This window comes from Sorex araneus, chromosome 4 (assembly GCF_027595985.1).
Source record: "Sorex araneus isolate mSorAra2 chromosome 4, mSorAra2.pri, whole genome shotgun sequence".
Taxonomy (NCBI): domain Eukaryota; kingdom Metazoa; phylum Chordata; class Mammalia; order Eulipotyphla; family Soricidae; genus Sorex; species Sorex araneus.
The window spans coordinates 126113240-126136045 of NC_073305.1; the positions used below are offsets into that span (position 1 = coordinate 126113240).

General features: G+C 38.1%; 1 protein-coding gene across 19 annotated transcripts in view; it reads right to left on the reverse strand.

The window, feature by feature from the left end:
* Positions 1 to 643: 643 nt before the first annotated feature.
* The window catches only part of PNISR (PNN interacting serine and arginine rich protein), a 33530-nt gene continuing 11367 nt past the window's right edge, over positions 644 to 22806 (reverse strand). For 16 of the 19 annotated variants that reach the window (XM_055134344.1, XM_055134341.1, XM_055134339.1 and 13 more), the window contains 10 exons: positions 22111 to 22299; positions 20318 to 20541; positions 18642 to 18813; positions 14685 to 14875; positions 9557 to 9694; positions 7969 to 8068; positions 7182 to 7235; positions 5984 to 6154; positions 3107 to 4190; positions 644 to 2858 (listed from right to left, as the gene is read on the reverse strand). In XM_055134344.1, coding sequence (XP_054990319.1) covers positions 2828 to 2858; positions 3107 to 4190; positions 5984 to 6154; positions 7182 to 7235; positions 7969 to 8068; positions 9557 to 9694; positions 14685 to 14875; positions 18642 to 18813; positions 20318 to 20541; positions 22111 to 22299 — 2354 coding nt within the window. In that variant the 3' untranslated portion in view covers positions 644 to 2827. The remainder of the gene's footprint in view (positions 2859 to 3106; positions 4191 to 5983; positions 6155 to 7181; positions 7236 to 7968; positions 8069 to 9556; positions 9695 to 14684; positions 14876 to 18641; positions 18814 to 20317; positions 20542 to 22110; positions 22300 to 22806) is intronic. The other 3 variants (XM_055134349.1, XM_055134348.1, XM_055134347.1) reach the window with 1 other exon arrangement.

Here is a 22806-nt window from a genome sequence, read left to right on the forward strand (position 1 = left end):
CCCTACTATAATCAGAATGTGACAGATTTAATTTCCAGAGATGTAATGGAAAATATGTGGTAAAACTTTATAGTATAAATAACTCATCACATGTACGTTAAAAGTATGAGTAACTTAGAAACAATATCTGAGAAATCTTTACTTATGGTATAAATAGCATTATTTCAAAGTTAAAAAAATTAAAATATTATTTTTAATTTAAAAAATTTCTCTCATTTAGAATTAAACATTACAACCAAGAATAACTAATTGGTAGAACTATTCAAGACTTTAAGAGATCTAATCTAATTCCTCTGTAAATAACTGAAGAAACTGAGGTCAACTGTGGTTAAGTGATTGTCCCAAAATCTAGCAAGCAGCAGAGCCAGGAATCTAATACTATCCTTTAAGCCATATTTCATATGTTTAGTATAATTCAATAAATTAGGTTTTCATGTATTTGAGGAAAAAGCCAGTTTAAATGTAAACGTTTTTATAAGACAGGAACTTTGGATCTTATGTAATTCCTACATTAAATTAAAAAATCTCACCTATTAATATTTCATGTGTATCTTTGAAGAAATATGAAGTTCATCTACTGTGTGTTACACCATTAGAAACAGATGCTAATAAAAACATTTGACAATGGCAAAAAAACATACACTGATATTCCACACCAATCTTTATTTTTATGATGGGGTCTGAAACAAATCTTTTAACTGCCTCTTCAAATTACATTTTATCCTCTTAATGGTGTGGTTTACCTCAATTCCACAAACAGTATGATTAATACACTAGGAATATTTTAAGAGAATCTCTTAAGACAGCTTTTATTAATCATCCCAGACCAATGATTGTCTTGAAAACAAAGCTACTAAATTTCTGGTAGTGTCACTTTAGAGATTTCATGACCCAATTATGCATCCAATTAACTATGTGTAAATTTTATCATTCACATGCCAAATCATGAAAGCCCTATTTCATAAATATCTTCCCAGTAGGTAAACATTTTTTTAATCAATAAAATTGTGAATTCTCTGAATTATCCATAAAATTTTGAAGAGCCCAAATATCTAATTATAACACTGATATCATAATCACATACATCATTACTTTTGTTAAAAGCCTACAGATTTAAATAATAAGAAGCTTGCATACTATGGCCGAATAAATAAAGTTGTCAGCTACTACTTTTGGCTCTCATTCTTATATTGCCCCAAAATGTGCATATAATAGCCAGCTGAGCTTTTCTATAGAATTTTATTTTGAAAATATTATTTCACTTGAAGATTGATCTAAAAAACATATTAAGATATGAAAAAGTTATACAACTATCTTTTACAAATTAACTGAATAGTTAATTCTGAAATTAAGTACAGTGTTAGCTAATCTACATAAAAAATATTGCACATTTTCCTTTGTCTCTAGGTGTGAATGACTCAAAACTAGGACTCCAAACTAATTAAAGTTCCTCTGTGAAATGTTAATTTTATAAATATCAGAACGAAAATGCACTGTAAAACAACCAAAATGGTAAACATGCATGTATTCACAGTTGATTTATTTCCTCTAGATAAATGCATAATTGCTCGAAATTATTAAGAACTTATGTTAGAGGTATAAGAGTGCACTATACAAATCTATCTTCATTTTGAGGAAATACTGATCTTGGCAAAATCTGGCTTAGTTTAAAATAAACTATTGCTGGTAAGAAGGCATATTTTAAACTTTTCTAATAACTTGCTCCTGCTTTTCTCCTTTTAAATTTAAAAAAAAAAATGTATAAGAGGTTTATCTATTGCCATGTAAGTGAACAATCGTAAACAGACCCTGAAAGCAGTTGAAAACTTAAATGCCTTTCAGAGTCTCATTTCCTCATAAGTAATGACTACCTCAAATTGATATACCACTCTCACTGATCATAATTTTAAGAAATGGACAAAACAAGACCATTTAAATTTAATGAAACTGACAAACCTGCTTATAATACAGTATTCTTCCACTTAGCTGAGATTATACTAATACTTAAAAAGAGTAAGTATACTGAGTTGTGAATCTTATTTTCATAACCCAAAGTGTTAACAATATGCTTCTAAAACAGAAGTGTATGACTGCAGAAAATAGTTTCAGACTTGACTAGCGTCAAACACAATTGTTTCTTATAAATAACTTGAATGAACTGTCTTAATTCCAGCAATTTCATCTTACAGGAGTGAACCATATACACATAAAATAAATTATTTGAAAATCCTCAAAATAGAAAGAAAAGTTTAGAAAGTTGTTGGCTGTGAAAGTTGTTGGATGCGTCCAGTGAAAAGTAAACATCTATTTCTGGCCCTTTTCATATCCTTATGTTAGAATTTGACAAAGATTCATGGGTACAATTTACAAACATTGACAAGCTATTAAGCTAAAACCATTTTCTTTGGGGGAAATGAGAGGAAGTACTTTTAAAACCTGTTATACAAAATTCCAGCTGCCTTTTAATAAAAGTACGTTCCTTCAATTAAAATCATAAAAGTAAGGTGCAAGAGGTTAACAAAAATGAACTAAAGAGCTTTATTGACATCACAGTACATTCAAGAATAGTTTTATGAACATTACAGCTGAAAGAGAATGGCATGTTTATAGTCTTATTATGCACTATTTTTTTTGGAAAAAAAATGCAATATAAAGAAATCCTATTAAGTAACTTGGAGCAGCATTTGGAAAAAGTACACCTATTTACAGATTAAAAAAAAAAATTCTGGTTTCACCTACACAGCCACAATGTGCCTCTATAATGAGACAAGCCCTTAAAACTCATGGAATTTTTTAAAACATCATGGCATTCTTGCCACATCATTCCTCAACGTTTACGACGGGGAGGGGTTGTTGATCTGAAAAAGAAGGGAAAAGACAACATTTAAAAATAAAAATGTATTTTAAACTAAACAATCTGCAATTTTAAAATAAATATTATATAGGATATCTAAAATTACTTAAGATTATGATCATTTATCAAGTACCAAACTGAGATTTATTAATGAGAGAGAGAGAGAGAAAGAGAGAGAAAGGACACTTTCAACTTTGACAAATTCAATTTTTGTTTTTAAAATCAGACAAAATACTTTAATAAGTATACTACCTTGATCGGGACTTAGACTTGTGTTTGCGGCTTGCCTTCTTACCAGACCTTTGAGATTTCTCCACGGATCGCGATCGACTATGTTTAGGCTTCTTAGCCTTCTTTTCTTTGCTACTTCCTGGGGATTCAGAACTGCTTCTTCCACTAGAATCAGAGCCTGAATGTTTTTTACTATCTTTGGCAATACTTTTCTTATTATCCTGCCTAGAATCATGTCTGATGATTTTAACAGATATAGAACCACTCCGAGAGAATGTTCTTTCACTTTCTCGTTTCCTTTTTAGCCTATCATCTTGACTACTAAACTTATCTTTTTCTTCCCTCTTTTGTTTCTCTTTCCTTTTATCCTGTTCACGCTCCCTTTCTTTGTCTTTCTTTTTCCTATCTTTATCTATACTTCGACTTCTCTCCTTTTTCCTCTCTTGTTCTTTAGCCTCACCTTTATGCTTATGACTGCTCCCACTAAGAGTTCCACGTTGATCATCAAGTTTACGTCTATCTCGACTCCTACTTCGACTGGATCGATTGGCTCGCCTATCCCTTGAGCGACTTCTACTTCTACGTCTCTCTCGGGAAGGACTTCGATTTCTCCGTCTTTCTCTTTCAATGCTATTTCGATTAGATCTTCTCCTATCTCTAATCTTTACTCTAGCCCTATTACTCTCTATTTTAATTCTGCGAGAGTAACTTCTACTCCTACTACGTCTAGCTTTAATTGTTGGAGATCTACTCCTACTGTGTCTCTTTTTCCTTTTAGGAGAAGAAGATCTCGAAGAAGTGCGACTACTACCTGAGCTAGAACTATATGAAGAGCTAGAAACAGAACTACTAGTACTACTGCTTCTGCTATTGCTACTGGAACTACCACTACTAGAACTTCCTGATCTACTCCGTCCTTGTTTCTCTTTATCTTTATGTTCTTTTTTTGATTCTAAATTTGATGTCGTTTCATTTGGAGTTCTTTTCTTTTCGTTAACCACATCACCGTCTGCTTCTCTTGCTTCTAGTAGTGATAAACTATTTTGCTCTTTATGGATAAACTCATTCATCTCTTTTGTAACCCTTTCTGTTTGTTGCTTTTCTTCTGAAAGAGAAAATTAAAAAATACTAAGTCAAAGGTACAATGAAAATACTAACAAATTTCAAACTACCAAACTATAATAGACCATTATTATTCAACAAAATGTAAGCCACATAAGCAAGTCAAGATTTTCTAGTTAGTACTCTAAAAAAAAAAACAAACCTTACAAACCATTGTTGTATTATTATTCAGTGATCAGGAAATAGTACAGTGGTTAGGGTACATGCTTAAAATGTACTGGACAAAAGCTTGATTTCTGGCACCACATGGTTCTCTGACTACAGAGGATATGGCCAGCACAACAGGACCCAAGCAGCACTGCATCTTCAGGCCCTTGCAATAAACCAAGGATCAATTGGACAAAAGTCCCCAACACTCTGGAATTGCTTAAAAACTCTCTCTCTGCCCCAATAATTACCACTTAAGCACAAAGATAATCTACTTTTCTTTTTTCTTATGAAAAGCGTGGTATTTAGTTTGTAATGTATGCATGTGCTCAGGAGCTATTCATCGGTGCTTGGGGGTTGCCTTTAGAAATCATTTGTGACACTTTCCACATGGTGACTCAATAAAAAATTAAAAAAAAAAAAAAGAAATCATTTGTGACAAACCTGGGTCTCTATATATTAAATATAAACCCCAGCCCACTGAGCTATATATTCGATCTTAGTGTATAGTTTTCTGGGTTTTGTTTGTTTTTGGATCATACTCTGGTGCTCAGGGTTTACTCCTGGCTCTGTGCTCAGGAATCATTCCTGGTGGTGTCAGGGATTAATCCTGGATCAGCCGCTCTACCTGTCTGCTATAATGTCTCTCCAATACCCTGAGTGTATACCTACATCCTGATCTGGTCCATACACAGCGGCTCCAGAGTACCGAAAACGAGGAGAGGGAGAGAGGAGGGAGAGAAAAGTGGGAGAGGAGGAGAGGGGGAGAAGGGGGAGAGAGGAGGAGGGGGGAAAGAGGTGAAAGAGAGAGCACGCAAGAGCCACCCCAAGAGCCCTCGAACAAAAGAACAACACACATTATATCACCCCCTTACACGTGTGTGTTCATATTTTTTATAGCTGCGCTTTGGAAATACAGATATACTACTCTCCCACATTAATGGTAAAACCAAAGCACTAACCCGTTTCATTTCTTCCTTTTCTCATCTTCTTTCTTCCTCCCATGACTTCTGCCCTTCTCTATCCTATACTCTGAGGTCAAGGATGATCTAGGCACCCAACTCCCTATACTTTATACATTCACTTCCTCAGTGATTCTATATATAGTGTTTTCTATAAAGGGGCAGAGATCACGTAGGGGTTAAGGTGCTTGCTTTGTACAAGCTCCCCAGCAATGCAAGCATCAACCTCCAACAGTTAAACCCCTTGACACTGCTAGGTGTGGTCCAAAATTCTCCCTTCCCAAATAAAAACTTGTAAAAAGTACTTTTGTTTTTAGATTTTCAAGTACAGTAACTACAAATTAAATACCCTAGTTACAAATTATTTTTCATTAATTTACAGATATTACTCAAAACCTAGTCTTTTGCTGTTTTCTTGGGTTTGTTTTTTTTTTGGGTGGGGGTACACCTGGTAATGCCTCAGTTCTGCAGTGAAGAATCACTCCTGGCAGTGCTGGGAGACCATATGGATGATGCCAAGGATCAACCCAAGTTGGTCATGCGCAAGGCTGGCGCCCTCCCTGCTGTACTAGCCTTGTTTCTAACCCTTGATATTTTTAGATTGGATGAAAGATAAAAACAGATACAAGTAAAGCTGAGAAAAATTAAGTGAGATTAAATGATATACCTTCCATCTGTTTGTCATGTAATAGCTGCTGCTCTTTTTCTTTTCTCCAAAAAGCTTCCTGTTTTTGCCGGATTCGGTGCCGTAATTCCTCATCATCAGTGTCAGATGACTCAGAGCCTCTGTCACTCCTCTCATCTTCACTGTCTCCTGATCCATAACCACCCAGTCCACCTGTGTGCATAAAGCCCAGTCTATGACATGGTAAAATAATTCAATGCATTAAAAACTTTTTAAGGTCCGAGAAGAAAGTTAATTTTCTTTACATTGCCTTTTCTTGGAAGAATATGCTTATTCGGGGTGGGGAGAAGTATAAATTCCAATTTTTAGGAGCTCACAGAATCCTAAGGGAAATCTTCCTGTTAGTATCTACTCTTTCTGGAATATGTCATATATTTCTTACCACAAAGGAATCATAATTACGGTTTTACCTTACATTCCAGGCTAACCAAACAAAACCAATTAATAGGACCATAATGCAGCCTTGCTAAAACACAACCAACATAGTTGCCTTAAAAAATTATGATTCTTAAAAGGTATTTCTAAAATGTTATTTAATTAAAGCACAGAAACCCCAGGCAGCATGCCATTTTTCTCTAAAAAAATTAGGATACTGCAATTATCACTAATAGAGAAGTGATATGATGTAAAACTACTCCCCACCCTGAAGCAAACTAAACAATTATCAAAATGTCACTTGGGCATTAGATTTTACCTATTTCTACTGATCCTAAATTTAATTTGAAATAATGATGCGGAAAAGGCAAACCTAAAATTCTGAAATACATCATGCAAACAGCAAACTAGGAACATATTGCTATTATACTACAGAAAGATGAACCCTTTCCTTCTTGTTGAAACATCACTTGCTGCAGCACAATCTAAGTTAAGGTGGTTACAAAGGCATCAACTAGGTTGGTTCTTCCCTGAGACACATACGCAGTAATTTCTGAAGCGAAGTACCATAGCTAAGTTACAACCTTCCTCAACAAACTATGAATCAATTACCACATTTATAATATCCCATGGTGAAGGCTTTAGTTAAAATTAAATATACAGACAAACCTTTGAAAGATTATCCCTAAGACCTAAATTTTATAAGCTGAGTAGGAATAGTACAATTTCAAAGCAGAACATGTAGAGAGACATGGTAAGTGTGCGTTTCCCTTAAGGCCCTCTTACAAATAAGGAGAACACTTACCGAGTCCGGTTAGGGAAGCCAGTGCACTGGACTGTGCCAGCTGTTTTGCAGGAGCTTTGTATCACATCAACAACAGGAACAACATGTTAACACAAATAGCCACGATTTCATAGTCATGAGAGTCTATGGTATTGTTAAATCTACTACTATTGCTGCTTTTTGGGGAGAGAAGAAACATTAAAAACATAGCATTCATTTTTAAACCAGAAGCATGTGTGGCCTTGAGAAATAACAATTCAGACGTGAACTGAAATTGGTTTATAATGAGGAAAAAATGTTGACCAGTACATCAATATTTTTATTTTCAAGATATGGTACATCATTCAAATTTGCTCTCGGTACTTTTCCAAGTGCTATAAAGAATATAGGGAGTCAGGGCAAGAATCACTTGCTTTTGGAGGAAATATGACTGGCACACAAAAAATTCACAAGGTTTGTAATTTAACTTATTAGTCAAGCGAATTGGATCAGAAGTTATATACCAATAACATGGTATCGATAAAAATTGGTGAAACAAATGAAAATCAAAAATTTCCATAGTACACTTTATGAAACAGCAATAATTATTAAATCTGAACTCAGGTTGGATGAAACAAAAATATTTGTGTAAGTTTTAATATGGCGTCTTCAAAGATATCCTTTCTCAAAGAGTTAAAACATGCAAGTAGAGAATATTCAAATAGCTCTTTAGTAAAATTCAACAAGGACAACAACAAAAAAAAGTCCAAAATAGCCACTAAAATCAAAATGCCCCAGAAAAACAAAACCAAGATCACCCACAGTATACCTTTCGTTGCTTTCCGGTGTGCATCTTTGGCTATGTAATAAATTTCTTCATCTGTGACATCCAGTAGAATTTCAGTTAGAAGCATTTTTGTCAGTACCATCTAAGAAAAGATATTAAGAAACTGTCTCTATTTTAGTTATTATAATTATAGCACAGTCTGACATTTTCAGAGGGATGAGCAGATAGCTCAGAGGGCTAGTGTGCCATGCTTTGCATACTCAAAGTTTTACAAATTTCAAAATCAGAGCTAGAGCACTTGTCTTGCACACTCTCGACCCGGGTTCAATCCCCAGTACACCATATGGTCCCCAGAGATCTGCCAGCAGTAATACCTCAGCACCACACATGTGGTCCAGAAACAAAAAAGGAAAATAAGGAAAAGGCATTTATCCTATTACTACCTGAAGACCTTTTTTAACATTCCCATTTCTGGGCCACAGCCAGCTGAGGTCAAGGATCACTCCTGGAGGGCTGAAGGACAGTAGCAGGTGCAGAGTTTGAAACTGGGATGGCTGTATGCAAGGCAAGTTCCTTATCTACTGTACTGTCTCTCCAACTCAGATGAGGACTTTTTCCTTTTCTTGACTACCATGATATGTAATTGAAATAAGAGCTATATTCTAGCCTTAGGCTGACTACCTAGGCTCTGAAAGATGATTACTTAGAATCTGTAGGTTTCAAAATTGTCTTTTAAATGACAGCCCACTGACTCAGCAAAGATCACTGGTCTTTCAATATGAAAAATATATTCCCATCTCAGAAAATGAGAATATAGATTTTGGATACTGAAGACTTTAAAAAGTTTTACAATTAAGAAATATGGGGAAGTTTGGGTGTCAGGGATTAAATCCAGGATCTCACACAAGCAATACAAGTAATCTACCACCATCCTGGTTCTGAAGAAATAAATAAGTGTGAAGATTCAGTATTTTTTATGACACCTTCTAATCTTTCTTAGCATTTCAAAAACACACTTTAGAACAGATTAATATGCTGATCTCCGTGGTTTTATATGGTAAAACAGTTTAAGTACAACATCGGTTATTAAGAAATGGGCTTAAAAAGTACTATATAAACTGCAATTTTTGTACTACTACATGAATTTTACTGGCATTATCACACAGCAAATTTATATATAATTTTGTAGCCTTTGCAACATGTTCATAATCTTCTTGATTTTTGGGCAAGAGCAGGTGGTGCTCAGGGGATACTCTGGCTGGGTATTGACTCTAAATGATGCTCAGTACTATGTGATACTAGGGACTGAACTTAGGCCTCCGACATGCAAATCAATTCCTTAAACCCTTTGAGCTACTTTCATTAAACTGATTTAAATAAGACAGCTAATCAATAGTTTGTTGTTTTTTTTTAAATTGAATTCTAGGGGCTGGATTGATGCAAAGCAGGTAGGGCGTTTGCCTTGCATGCGGCAAACCCGGGTTCGATTCCCAGCATCCCATATGGTCCCCTGAGCACCGCCAGGAATAATTACTGAGTACAGAGCCAGGAGTAACCCCTGTGCAATGCCAGGTGTGACCCAAAAAGAAAAAAAAAATTAATTCTGAACATGGCAAATTTGACAGTCTACCATTTGATACTCTTTCTCTTCTTCTGTCATCTCTGGTTCACTCTGCTCTTCTTGAGGAACTGGTGATGGACTTCTAGTGACTTTTCCACTGCTTGCAGCCTCAACATTTTCCGTGTCTTCATCTTCCTCATCACTGTCCTAAAAAATAGTATAATCTTTTAAATCCCAATTAAGTCTATGAAACACACACATAAAAATAAAATATAGAGGGGCGAGAGTGATAGTACAGTGGGGTACTTGCCTTGCACACAGCTGACCCTGACCCAGTATCAATTCCAGGTACCACATATGATCCCCAGAGTACGACCAGGAGGGATCCCTGAGTACAGAGTCAGGAGTAACCTCTGAGTGATGCCTGGTGATGCCCCCAAAGTAAAGCCCATCCAAATCCCACAAAAGAAAAAAAAATGGAAAAAAGTAAATGTACCTGGGCTGGAGAAAAAAACATAACTGTTAAGACACTTGCCTGGTAGGGGCTGGAGCGATAGCACAGAGGGTAGGGCATTTGCCTTGCATGAGGCCGACCCGTGTTCGCTTCCCAGCATCCCACATGGTCCCCTAAGCACCGCCAGGGGTAATTCCTGTGTGCAGAGTCAGGAGTAACCCCTGTGCATTGCCAGTGTGACCCAAAAAAGAAAAAAAAAAAAAAGACACTTGCCTGGTATTTGGCTAATCAATTTCCTATACTCCAGATGGTCCCCTGAGCACCATCAGGAGTGATTCCTGAGCACGGAGCCAGATGTAGTACAAAATACAAATCAACTAACAAAAGAAATATAACTTGAATTACATTTTCTGTTTTGAAGCCATCTCTCAGCGATGCTCAGGCCTTACTCCTGGCTCTATACTGAGGGATCACTTCTAGTGAGACACAGGGGACCATACAGGGTACCACCAATAGAACCCAGGCTGAGGGGCTAGAGTGTTATCAGTGGGTAGGGCGTTTGCCTTGCACACAGCCAACCCTGGTTCAATTCCCAGGATTCCATATGGTCTCCTGATCCCATATGGCCAGGAGTGATTCCTGAGTGCAGAGCCAGGAATAACCCCTGAGCATTTGCCAGGTGTGACCCAAAAAGGAAACAAACAAAAAACCAAATTAGAATCTGGATTGATTGTGAACCAAGTGCCCTACCCACTGTACTATCTCTACAGTCCCTTGAATTAAATATTTTTAATCCACATTTTATTTGGTTATCTAGAGAGATTATAAAAGAATAAAAATAGCTAATAAGACTATAAGTCAGCTAAGTATAAAAGGAGATAGTACAAAAACTCAATGAAATGAACACCTTACCAAGAATACTCTATTCAGCTAGATTATCATTCATATTTGAAGGAATGATACAAAACTTCATGAAAAGGCAACAACTAAAGTAATTCATAGCCTTGAAGCCAGTTTTTCAAGAAGCATTCAAAACATTTAGAAGACAGGAGAAACTTCCCAACACTGAGTAGTGGCACTCACAAATGGTCCATATGGCCATTCTCTATTTGATTAGAAAAGGTCAAAAACATAATGATCATAAAAAATTTGTATTGATAATTTTATTCACCATTCCTTAAGTTTTGTTAAAGCAAGTAAAATGAAACAAAATTGTTATATGCTTGCCAAGGAGGCAAGCTGGGAGGGGACCTGGAGACAATGATGGAAGGAAAGAGAATTGGTAGTGGGATTGATGTTGGAACATTGTACGCCTGAAGCATATTATAAGCAACTTTGGAAACCATGGTGTTTTAATAAAATTTAAAAAACAATAGCTCATAAGAATTATTTCTGTTACTTTTCTGAATTTGGCATTAGTTAGTAAATGATCAAAGATTATGCTCAGGGGCATGAAGGATAGCTCAGAGTTTCTAGGAGACTGCACACTGACCAGGAAGATAACATGGAAGATAGCCAGGTAGAGTTGAGGGCACATGCCTTACATGTAGCAGACCCAAGTTCAATTCCTGGTACCAGAAGGCCTACTGAGTATCGTTGGCTATCTCCTCAAGGCCTCTGGGCAGCAATCATATCCTCTGGCCATTGGAGTGAACCACTGACCAGGCTACTCAGAATTGCAGGAGTGACTCCCAGGTTCCCTGAGTACAACACAGGAGACTCCCCATCCCTGGCCCCACCAAATAGAAAAGAAATGAGGTATACTTCAGATGAAAGAAAGCACAGCTATTTGTATAGCCTTAGGTTTTCAGTTCATTTCAAAGGATTGAAAGCAATGCCGAGGATGGAACCTGAGATTCCTAAATGCAAAGCACACATTCCACTCCTTTGAGCTATCTCCTGAGGCTCTAGAATTGTTTTTGTTTGTATTTGTAGCATTGTGGATGGAACTCAGGGCCTCCAAATGCAAAGAACACGATCACTAAGCTTCATTCTGGGGGTGGAGAAGTACAGCAGGAGGGTGTTTGCCATGCATGCAGGCAACCTGGGTTTGATGCCTGGCATCCCAGGAATGGTCCCCTGATCACCCTTGATCACCACCAGGAATAATTCCTGAGTGCAGAGTCAGGAGTAAACCCTGAGCACTGTCAGCTATTACCCAAAAAGTCAAATCGCAAAGAAAAAAAAAAGGTCACCCACCTACCTTGTAGTGATTCTAAGTCAAAGACAAGGTGATCATTTAAATAATACTACTGAAAGATTATGCTAGAATACATGTAATACAAATTCAATTACATGTAGAAGAGGGAGAATAATCATGAAACAGTATTTATAGACTTACAAACATCAAATCTGAAAGTCACTATTTGTGTAAAGATTTTTTTTGGGGGGGGTCACACCCGGTGATGCACAGGGATTACTCCTGCCTCATGCACTCAGGAATTAATCCTAGTGATGCTTGGGGCTGGAGTGATAGCACAGAGGGTAGGGCGTTTGGCTTGTATGCCACAGACCCGGGTTCGGTTCCTCTGCCCCTCTCGGAAAGCCCAGCAAGCTACCAAGATTATCTCGCTCACACAGCAGAGCCTGGCAAACTCCCGTGGTGTATTCAATATACTAAAAACAGTAACAAGTCTCACAATGGAGATGTTATTGGTGCCTGTGCGAGCAAATCGATGAGCAACGGGATGACAGTGATACTGACAGTGATGCTTGGGGGACCATATGGGATGATGGGAATCAAACCAGGGTTGGCCGTGTGCAAGGCAAATACCCTACCCACAATGCTATCTATCACTCCGGCCCTGTGTAAAAATTTTTAAAAGTAGGCACTGGCCTTATACACGCAAGGAAGAAGGAAAGAAGGAAGGAAAGAAGGAAGGAAGTTCTAATAGTGGCAGTTTATTGCCTTAGAACATTCAAACATATTATCTTTGGCACAGTACTTCGTAAAAATAAAAAAAAATTGAAAAAATCAATGGAGCTTATGTAAATGCAATTATTTTGTTGTCTTTCAGAAAATGGCCTTGTGAGAAAGTCCTACTGGTATTTCACAGCAGCTATGCCCTGTGGGTGTGCTCAGTGGATAAAATCACCTGTTCTTTCAAGTATGAGACCATGACTTTCCTATTTGGTGCTGACCATACTCCAAGTGCAGTGCCTGAAGCTCTGCTATCTGGGACCACTGGAGCTACAACAGTGATGATGGCTGGTAGCATGCACCCAAGGGTATGGAAGCACTGCAGCCAGGAGTGCAAGCCCCATTTGGTGAGCACAATAGCAACTTCCTATGAGCACAACTAAATGAGGATTCAGATAGTACATCTGTGATCACCAAAACTAAATTGCACAAGCACCAATGAGTATCTCAGCCAAATGTGTAAACACTGCACCAGAAATACAACCCCTGGTGAGCACTACAACCAAGCATGAACTCCCCACCCCCATCCTTGAGGGCCATTGCAACAACAGTAAAAAAGGAGGAAATAAATAAAACAAGTAAAAATAACTAAAACTTCAAAACTACAAAGCCACTCTACCCCACCTACCTGATTAAGGTACAATGACTTAAAACACTTTAAAGAAGTTATATCACTAAAAGTCACTTAAATAAAAAAAGGGAAGATTTCTGTATAGCCACTTTAAAATCAACTTAGTCTGGGGCTGGAGCAATAGCACAGCGGGTAGGGTGTTTGCCTTGCATGCGGCCAACTCGGGTTCGACTCCCAGCATCCCATATGGTCTCCTGAGCACCGCCAGGAGTAATTCCTGAGTGCAGAGCCAGGAGTGACCCCTGGGCATCGCCAGGTGTGACCCAAAAAGTTAAAAAAAAAAAATCAACTTAGTCTAATTTTTAATCCCTCACTGGGGACTTAGTAGTAGTATCACAATTAAAGAAAAGACAGGGTTAGAGAGTGTACAGCAGACAGGGCATTAACCTTGCACACAGCAGACAAGAGTTCAATCCCCAGCATCTCATATAGTCCCCTAAACCTACCAAAATTGACCCCTAAGTGCAAAGCAAAAAACCCTGAGCACCACTGGGTGTGGCACTCCACCTCAAATAAAAAAGAGAGAGAAGAAAATACATTTGTGACTATGCTGTGGTTCAATGAGTAGCATGAATAAGGTGGTTGAGTTTCATCCCAGAACCATCCCACAACATCAAGAAGTATACAATCCTTGGTGAACATCACAATCAAGTGTGCAGTCCATCACAAAAACAAAGAGAATACAGATGTGTTTGTCAAATTAAGATCAATCAAGTATCCCACTGAATAATTTCCCTCTGGAACAAAATATTCTATGAACCTATTGTTTGCTTCTTTCTCCTTGTTCTTCCTATTCGTACATAATCATAACACATAAAAACAATGTACTTACTGAAATTAGTCTCAGACATAATATTAGTTATACTTCAGGGAGGCAGTCGGGGACAGGAAAAAAGAAGGGGCTTTCAAGTGGTGTTCAGAGGGTCTTGGGAGCGTTACTAGCAAAATGAAGTCAACTGGGAATGAGAAGCTGTTTGGGCCCAGCAGCGTTGAGTGGTACTCAGGGACCTCCAGGACTACACACAGTGGTGCTCAGGAGGTCAGATAGCCAAAGATCAAACTCACATCCCTGCTGAGCAAGGCATTCATTCCTATTCCTGGCCTGCTAATTCTAATACCAAAAAAAAAATTTTTTTTTAATGGGCTTCACAGAGATATCACATGGAGGTTTAGTCTAAGTAATTCTACTTACAAATTTACTTCTCTGAGGTAAACGAGGAGCATCTCCTCCTTCAGCATCTTCTGTGGTCTTCTTCTCTTTTTTGGACAACTGTGAACGTTGTTGCTCCATTCTTTCTTTCTCCAACTTCTTCTGCTTTTCACGTTCCATTTTTTCAAGACCTTCCCGAATCCAAGCTGGAAGAGTTCTGCGTTTTACTGCATCTGTTTCACAGAAGATCAACTATGTCAGTTAAATGAAAATCATAACAAATGTGTGAGATCCTAATACTGATTCTCACACTTTGGTGTCAACTGATTATTTCTAACAAATAATACTCTCCAGCAAGATAGCAGCAATAAAAACCCACTGAACAGAACACCATGATTCCCGCTTTTTTTTTTTTTGGGAGGGCATGAGGGATACTAGAGGGGGGTAGCTCCCCAGGTGGTGCTGAGGGATCCTAGGGCCCCCTTTGTTGGCCATACTCAGCTTACTGTGTCTTTCAGTTGAATGCGAGGGTCCAAGGATACAGTGCTGCTCTACGTGGGCATGGCTCTATGGTGTGAGGGACCACCAGGCCTTTTCTGATACTGCCCAGGCATCTAGGGGTGGAACTAGTGATGCTTAAGAGGGCCATGTGGAGCCAACAACTGAACCAAGATTAGCATACACAAGGAATGCACCCTAAAGCAGGCTTTTCTCAACACTAGCAGTGCAATTTGTATAAACTACGCCATATCTAAGTGTAAGTGACTAGTGGCATTTCAATGTCAAGATGTTAAAAATCATCACTTTGGGCCAGAAAGATAGTATAGTACTGTTAAGAAACTTTGCCTTGCATGCAGCTGACCTGGTTAGAATCAGGTTCACATGGTTTCCTGAGCATTGTTGGGAGCAACCCCTTCAACACAGAGCTGGATTAACCAAAGTACTGAAGGGTGTGGACTGGAGCGATAGCACAGCAGGTAGGGTGTATGCCTTGCATGCAGCCGACCTGGGTTTGATTCGGATGTCCCTCTCGGAGAGCTGGCAAGCTACTGAGAGTATCCCGCCCACACGGCAGAGCCTGGCAAGCTACTGGTGGAGTATTCGATATGCCAAAAACAGTAACAAGTCTCACAATGGAGACGTTACTGGCACTCGCTCCAGCAAATTGATGAACAATGGGACTACAGTGCTACTACAGTGCAGTGCAGTGCTACTGAAGTGTGTGATCCAAACCCTAATCCTCTCAAAAATAAAACAAAACAAAAACAAAAAAAACAACACTTTTTTCAAGGATGTAGCTTACAAAAAAGCACATGCCTCATAAGCATGGTTTGGGCTTGACAGCAGCAATGATCACTGTTTTAATGATTGTTATGGCATGATGAAAGCAGAGCAAACCATTATCTCATTTAATCCTAAGAAAGTCTCCAAAGACCATTAAGGAAACTTTTGGTTCGAAGAGATTAAATGATGTGCTCAAGGTACTTAAGTGTATTTAAGTGGGCTAAATCAGAACAAAACTTATTCTACAGAACTTAATACCAAAACTGAACAAAAGCAAGAATCCATTTTCATGACAAGAATTTAGTGCATGGGTACCAGAGTGGTAACAATAGGATGAGGTAGGGTGCTTGCCTTGCACGCAGCCAACCTGTACAAACAGTCCCCCAAACCTTCCCAGGAGTGAATCCTGAGCACAGACCACAGAGTAAACCCTGAGCACAGTCAGGTGTGGCCCAAAAACAAAAAACAAATTTATGTCAATGGGTTATCTCATGATCAACAGCCACAAAAGGAAAAATAAAAAATATAAAAACTTGGGGCTGGAGAGACAGCACAGCGGGTAGGGCATTTGCCTTGCACACGGCCGACCCAGGTTGATTCTCAGCATCCCATATGGTCCCCTGAGCACCGTTTGAGTAATCCCTGAGTGCGTGACCCAGAAGTAACCCCTGTGCATTGCCGGGTGTGATCCAAAAAGCAAAACATAAATAAATAAAATAAATAAAAACTCAGAGGATTGAGCGACAGTACAACGGTGCTTGATTTGCAGGAGGCTGACCTGAGTTCGATTTCCCATATGGTCCCTCGAACACTGCCAGGACTAATTCCTGAGTGTAGATCCAGGAGGAACTCCTGAACTCACTGTGTGTGGCCCAAAAGCAATAAAAAAACTTCAAAAAGCACTAACGTGATAGGACATCAGACAGAACACTTGCCTTGTACACGGTCAACACAGGTTTAATCCCCAACACCATATGGTCTCCTGTGCCCTGCCGGGTGTGATCCCTGATCTAGAGTCATGAGTAAGTCCTGTATACCATCAGTTGTAGTCCCCAAACCAAAAATGTAAAAATAAATCATATATAAAGAATTTGTGAATAAAGTAGCATGCCTTAAAAAAAATTCTGGGGGCTGGAGCGATAGCACAGCGGGTAGGGCATTTGCCTTGCACTCGGCCGACCCGGGTTCGAATCCCAGCATCCCATATGGTCCCCTGAGCATGGCCAGGGGTAATTCCTGAGTGCAGAGCCAGGAGTAACCCCTGTGCATCGCCAGGTGTGACCCAAAAAGCAAAAAAAAAAAAAAATTCTGGGTTGAAACTGAATAAAGTTGGGGACAGTACAGTGGGAAAGGTGTCTGCCTTGTACATTGCTGATCTGAATTAATCCCAGGCATCATATAAGGTCCCCAGAGCCTGCCAAGAGTGATCCTGAGCACAGAGCCAGGAGCAAGCAATGAGCACTATTGAGTGGGGTGATAAACCAAATAAAGTTAAATAATCATGCCAAAAGTAAAAAAAAAAAAAAATTAAGTTAAAACATAAATAAAAAACATTCCTTCCAAGAGCAAGAATGCAAGCTTTGCTTAAAGTCCCAGATTCAATCCTCAAAACTGGAAAGCCCTCTGAGAAATGGCAGAGAAGACCTTCAAACATCAAACACCATGTTAGTAGTCCATAAGCACCAGCGGGTATGGTTCTCCCTCCAAAATAAAAACACACCCAACAAAAAAGGGAATCTTCCTTTTTTGACAAAAAGAAAGACTTAAATATTCTGGTTCATAAGTGATGACTGCAGAACTTTCTAGATATAAATTAGCATTGCCATGTAACTTGTTTTTAGAAATAAGTTCTCATATGTGATATAAAGACCTTTTTTTGGTCAAAATAATAATCAGGAAAATGATCTGGCAACCTTTGGCAAATAAACTCAAGAGAAGAAAGATGAAAGAGGTTAACTAGGCCTTACAATGAAGAAATAGTTCATATATTGGTATCATTATCAGAATATAAGCATTGAAGAAAGTATCAAGATGCTGCCCTGCAGCAGTGTTTAGGGGCCTAGAGGCCATTCCCAGGAATACCTGGACTGCCGACCTGAACAGTTCAGTGCTCAGACCTGGTGATATGTTCATGTGCTGGAATGATGGTGCTATAGTTTATGTATTGGGGACCTCCAGTTAAAGCAGCAAAGATCATGGTGTCATGAAGTGTCATAGCTCATATCTGGGACCTCAACATGCAAAACAGGATTCATTTATCCCTCTGATATATCTCCCCAGTCCAAAATATTTTACAGACAGAACACCGCGGAGACATTAGTCTGAGAATCAAAACTATGATCATAATACATGCATACATGCAAGGTAAAAGCTCTACTGCTGAACTACATCCCAGGCCATTAGCCCAAAACTGTATACTCCAGAGCTTTTTAAGACTTATGATTATAAAATGATAGGGATTTTTAAAAATAGCACTTCCTAATATATCAGGTATTGAAATCATTTTTAGAAACATTCTTTTTCTTTTGGGGCAGGCGGTAGAGGAAGTCATATCCAAAAGTGATTGTAGTATCATGTAGTGCCAACTGACCAGGTCTCCCACATGCAAATCATGCACTCGGCCCTTAGCCCTTTGAGTTATCTTTCCAGCATTTTTTTTTTTTTTTATGATCAAGAAATCACACCAACTGTGGGTCACTAAACTTAAATAGCTACCAATTTGTGGTGGCTCCTGCTTCACAGGAAGTGCAATAGGTGAACGCTGTCGATCTCTGAATGTTGATGGTCTTTCTCTTCGATTCTGAGGAGGTGCTGGAGGTCCTGGAGGTCCTGGTTGCCAATAAGGAGGATGAAATCCACCTTGCGGTGGACCAAAAGCAGCCCCATGCTGAAAGAGTATTGCAGTTTATTTTTCTTCACATTAATACAATACACTCTGTGGGACACACACGTGTTATGAATAGGGACAGTAGAAATCCATGTGTGCAGCAAATCCAAGAATTCCATGGTTCTAATATCCATCGATACTTCTGTAGCCCCTAAAACCTAGGCTTACTTTTCTTAAGAAAGATAAAGATTTCTGACTACACATACATATGCCAATAGCTATCTATATCCATCTGATATTTTCTGCACGTATAGAAAAGGATATACATGTGAACTTTTCCATTCTGAATCCATTTGTAAACTAATCCTTCTACCACCAAGACATCAAATAAATGTTCCTTTTTCTGTAACTACAAAATACAGGGAAAAAATAATGAATTCCAACTTTCTACTTCCTGTGAGCCTAATCTGTTTCTATAATCTTCAAAGAATTATCACCTACATAAGCAATTATTACATGATTAAATCATTATATTAAACATGTTAGAATTCTGCTGTTTTCAGAGGCTTTTCTCAGTTGCCAACAGACATGGTTGTCTTGTCAGCATGGAGATGTTAGCAGATGTGGTTTCAGCAGAATTTCCCTGAGACTACAATTCTCCAAAAACAGAACCAGAAACTGTTGTTTCTACCAACACTGGTATGCTTGAATATAGAAAAGTAAGAGAATTACTCCCTCAAAGTGAATACTCTTTATTCTTATGACCAATACTCACTAGCCAAATAATTAGTGAAAAACTATTCCCAAAAACTTTAAATCACTATAGCTTATATGATAATAACTGCAATCAGTTATTTCAAGATGACTTAGTACCATAATTTGAATGAACAATGGCTTATTGGTAAGAGAAAATATAGTTCCAGATACTATTATTCTGCCACAGAGTTCTATGTCCCTAGAAATGAATTAATGCTACCAAAAAAAGTATATACAATTCCATTAACATGTCAGAATGGCAGGGAGGGCAGAGGGAGACAAGATGAGACAACATCATAAAAAAGTGGCAATTCTACACTGATGAGACTGAATTTAGCAAGAGGACCTATGCTTCTCAAACATTTTTATTAATATATTAACCATAACTATTTATAAATAATATATCCAACTAATGCGCTTCTCACATTTTTATTGATACATTAACCATAAGTATTGATAAATAATATATCCAACTACTGTGCACTTTCTAAACTTTAATATTGATATATATACCACAATGAAAACTATAGAACTATTGCGCTTACATACTTTTCCAAACTTTTCCCTAATGATTCATTACACAATTTTCCTAAGCAAAAGAAAAAAAAAAGAAAAAAAAACCACAACCTGATGATTTTAAAACTAAAAAAATTTGTAACTTTTCTGAGACAGAATATGTGCTAATCTGTACAAAACTGGAAAATGAAACATGTATCTTTTGATACATTGAGATATTCCTTATGAGACATTTCCAAACAATGAATTATGTGCACATTTACAAAATTTAAAGCAACGAAATATCTTTCACCTGATAGTCAAACTGGTTCACTGGCCCCACAGCAAAATTATCGGGTGGTCCACCAAAGTTGTGATTGTTCTGGTTAAATATATGCCTGTTGTCAGGCGCAAATTCCCCACTGTCCTGACTGTTGCTGTCTTCAGAAGGAGGAACAATGTCCATTGGGCCTGGTGTTGGTGGCATCCACGGCTGATCTGGAGGGGGGTGTGGGGGTTGCTGATGCATTCCCCATTCTATTTAGGATTCAGGCATAAAAACATTCAACAGGGGGTTATAACAAAATCAACACACATTTTTAAGAACTCAAGAACGAAAACTAAGTATTTTTCAGTAAATTAAAAAATTTATGACTTCTTAGTAAAGTTCCCCTGTATATCTTAAACATAAGCAACGAATTAATTCAATAAATAATTTAAATGAGCTAACTCCACTTTAAAGCACATCCTAAATATATGGAAACCAAATTCCTTTCCCTCCCTCCCATTTTGTTTTGAGGCCACACCCAGCAGTGTGACTCAGGGGCTACTCCTGGCTCAGGGCTTGGTGGTTGCTCTTGGCAGTATTTGGAGAAACCATGTGGTACCAGGGTTCAAACCCAGGTCTCCTGCATGTAAAGCATGCACTCCAGCCCCCCAAATATTTTAAATGAGTGCTATAAAATTCAAAGCACTTTTGAAATTTCTCTATTTTTTAAGGACAAAACCATAAAATCCTTGAGATTTCATAAAATTTATTTCTTCCATAAACACATTTATCCTCACAACATCCCTGATGAAGTAGGGAGAAGCATTATTGTTGCCAATTTCAAGAAGGGAAATTGCTGAGCAGAGGTAAATAACTTGCTTAGGTCACAAAGAAAGCAAAATAAAATTGGGGAGTGGTGATTTCGGTCAATCATTTATAGACTTGAATTTTCCAAAACATTTTAAAACTTGGGGAAAGTTGTGTACAGTTTAGGAAAACTAGAAATAAACCACCTCAAAATATCAAATATTAAAATATTCATTATTGGCTGAAGTGACAGTACAGCAGGGAGGGCTTTTGCCTTGCACACAGCCAACCCAAACTCAATCCCTGGCATCCCATATGGTCCTCTGAGCACCACCAGGAGTAATTTCTGAATGCAGAGCCAGGAGTAACCCCTGAGCATCACTGGGTGAGTGACTCAAAACCAAAATAAAATAATTCTTACATTGAAAGACAATAATTATTAATACAGAAGGGGGACTATAACTTCATTATCAGCACAATCAAAATAAGATTCTTCTATAATTTAAAGTGATTATTAAGAATAATACAATAGAAAATTGGACTAAAATCAAGAAAACTAAATCATAAAGTATAAAAACAAAAATAAAAGACTGAAATATTTATGAAAGACCTTTACTATCAGATAAAAAAAGTAGAGGAAGATATTGATGGGTGGATGATAGGGGCAGAATGGATCTGACAGGCTAGTCTGTCACAGTGACACAACTTTTCTTTAGCAACTAGACATGTTTTGCTTTGCCAGTGCTGCTTCTGAAAAGAACAGAGGTTGTGACAGAGAGACATAGAATGCTCTCTTCCCTAGATGCCAAATGAGGTTTCCACTGTTCCCAGTCCCTGTCAGCCTAGAACCAAAGAGAATCAAACTAAGTGCCACCAGCTAGCAGTCTGAGCAAAAATTTTAACCACAAAATTTCAAGGTCAATTCAAAATGGATCTACCTATTCTCTAAGAAGTCATAAAACTAAGCAAAATTACCTGTTAAAATTAATTTTAAAAACAGTCCTAAAATTTAGAAAACATAAACAACAAACCTGGTTGCCACATTCTATTAAAGTTGGACTCCCCTTGAAAATTCCCATGATTGTTTGGACCAGATTCCATTGTAGGTATATCCTGTCCATTTGGCATCATTCCTGGTGGTTGTTCTACAATGCTTTGCTGTCCCGAAGCTTCTCTTTGGGCAATCCAAGCTTGAGCCAATGCAGCCCAGTCAATCTGGCCTAACATAATTTCCCATAAGAGAATTTAGCTGTCAGAATGTGAGAGCTAAAAGAACCATGCTCCTATGTAAGACAAGCATCTCATGATTCTTTACTAGAGATTTTAAATATTACAGAAAGTTACAGCCAAAAGATTGCCTAGAAAATAAAACATACTCAGGCTAGAAAATGGTAAGATTCTTAAGACTTTCAGAAAAGGACTCCACAAAAACACTCTTATCTAACTTCTAATACAATTCATAGGAAATGTATCCTTTGAGGGTTTTGGGAGTCTTATTCCCCCTTTTAACCATAAAACCAAACATACTACTTGCTTTCTCACAGGCAGTCTTATCCAGACCAACTCTGTATTCTACAGACCTCAGATAAGTATTGCTATTCATCCCTGCTCCCCTTCGCAGTTACCCTTCATTTAGCTGTCTCCATTCTCAGCTCCTTAACAACTTCTTAGCCATTCTTTAAAATTGTCTCCAACAATGCAAAGTTCTATGTTTCCCTCTCAAATAT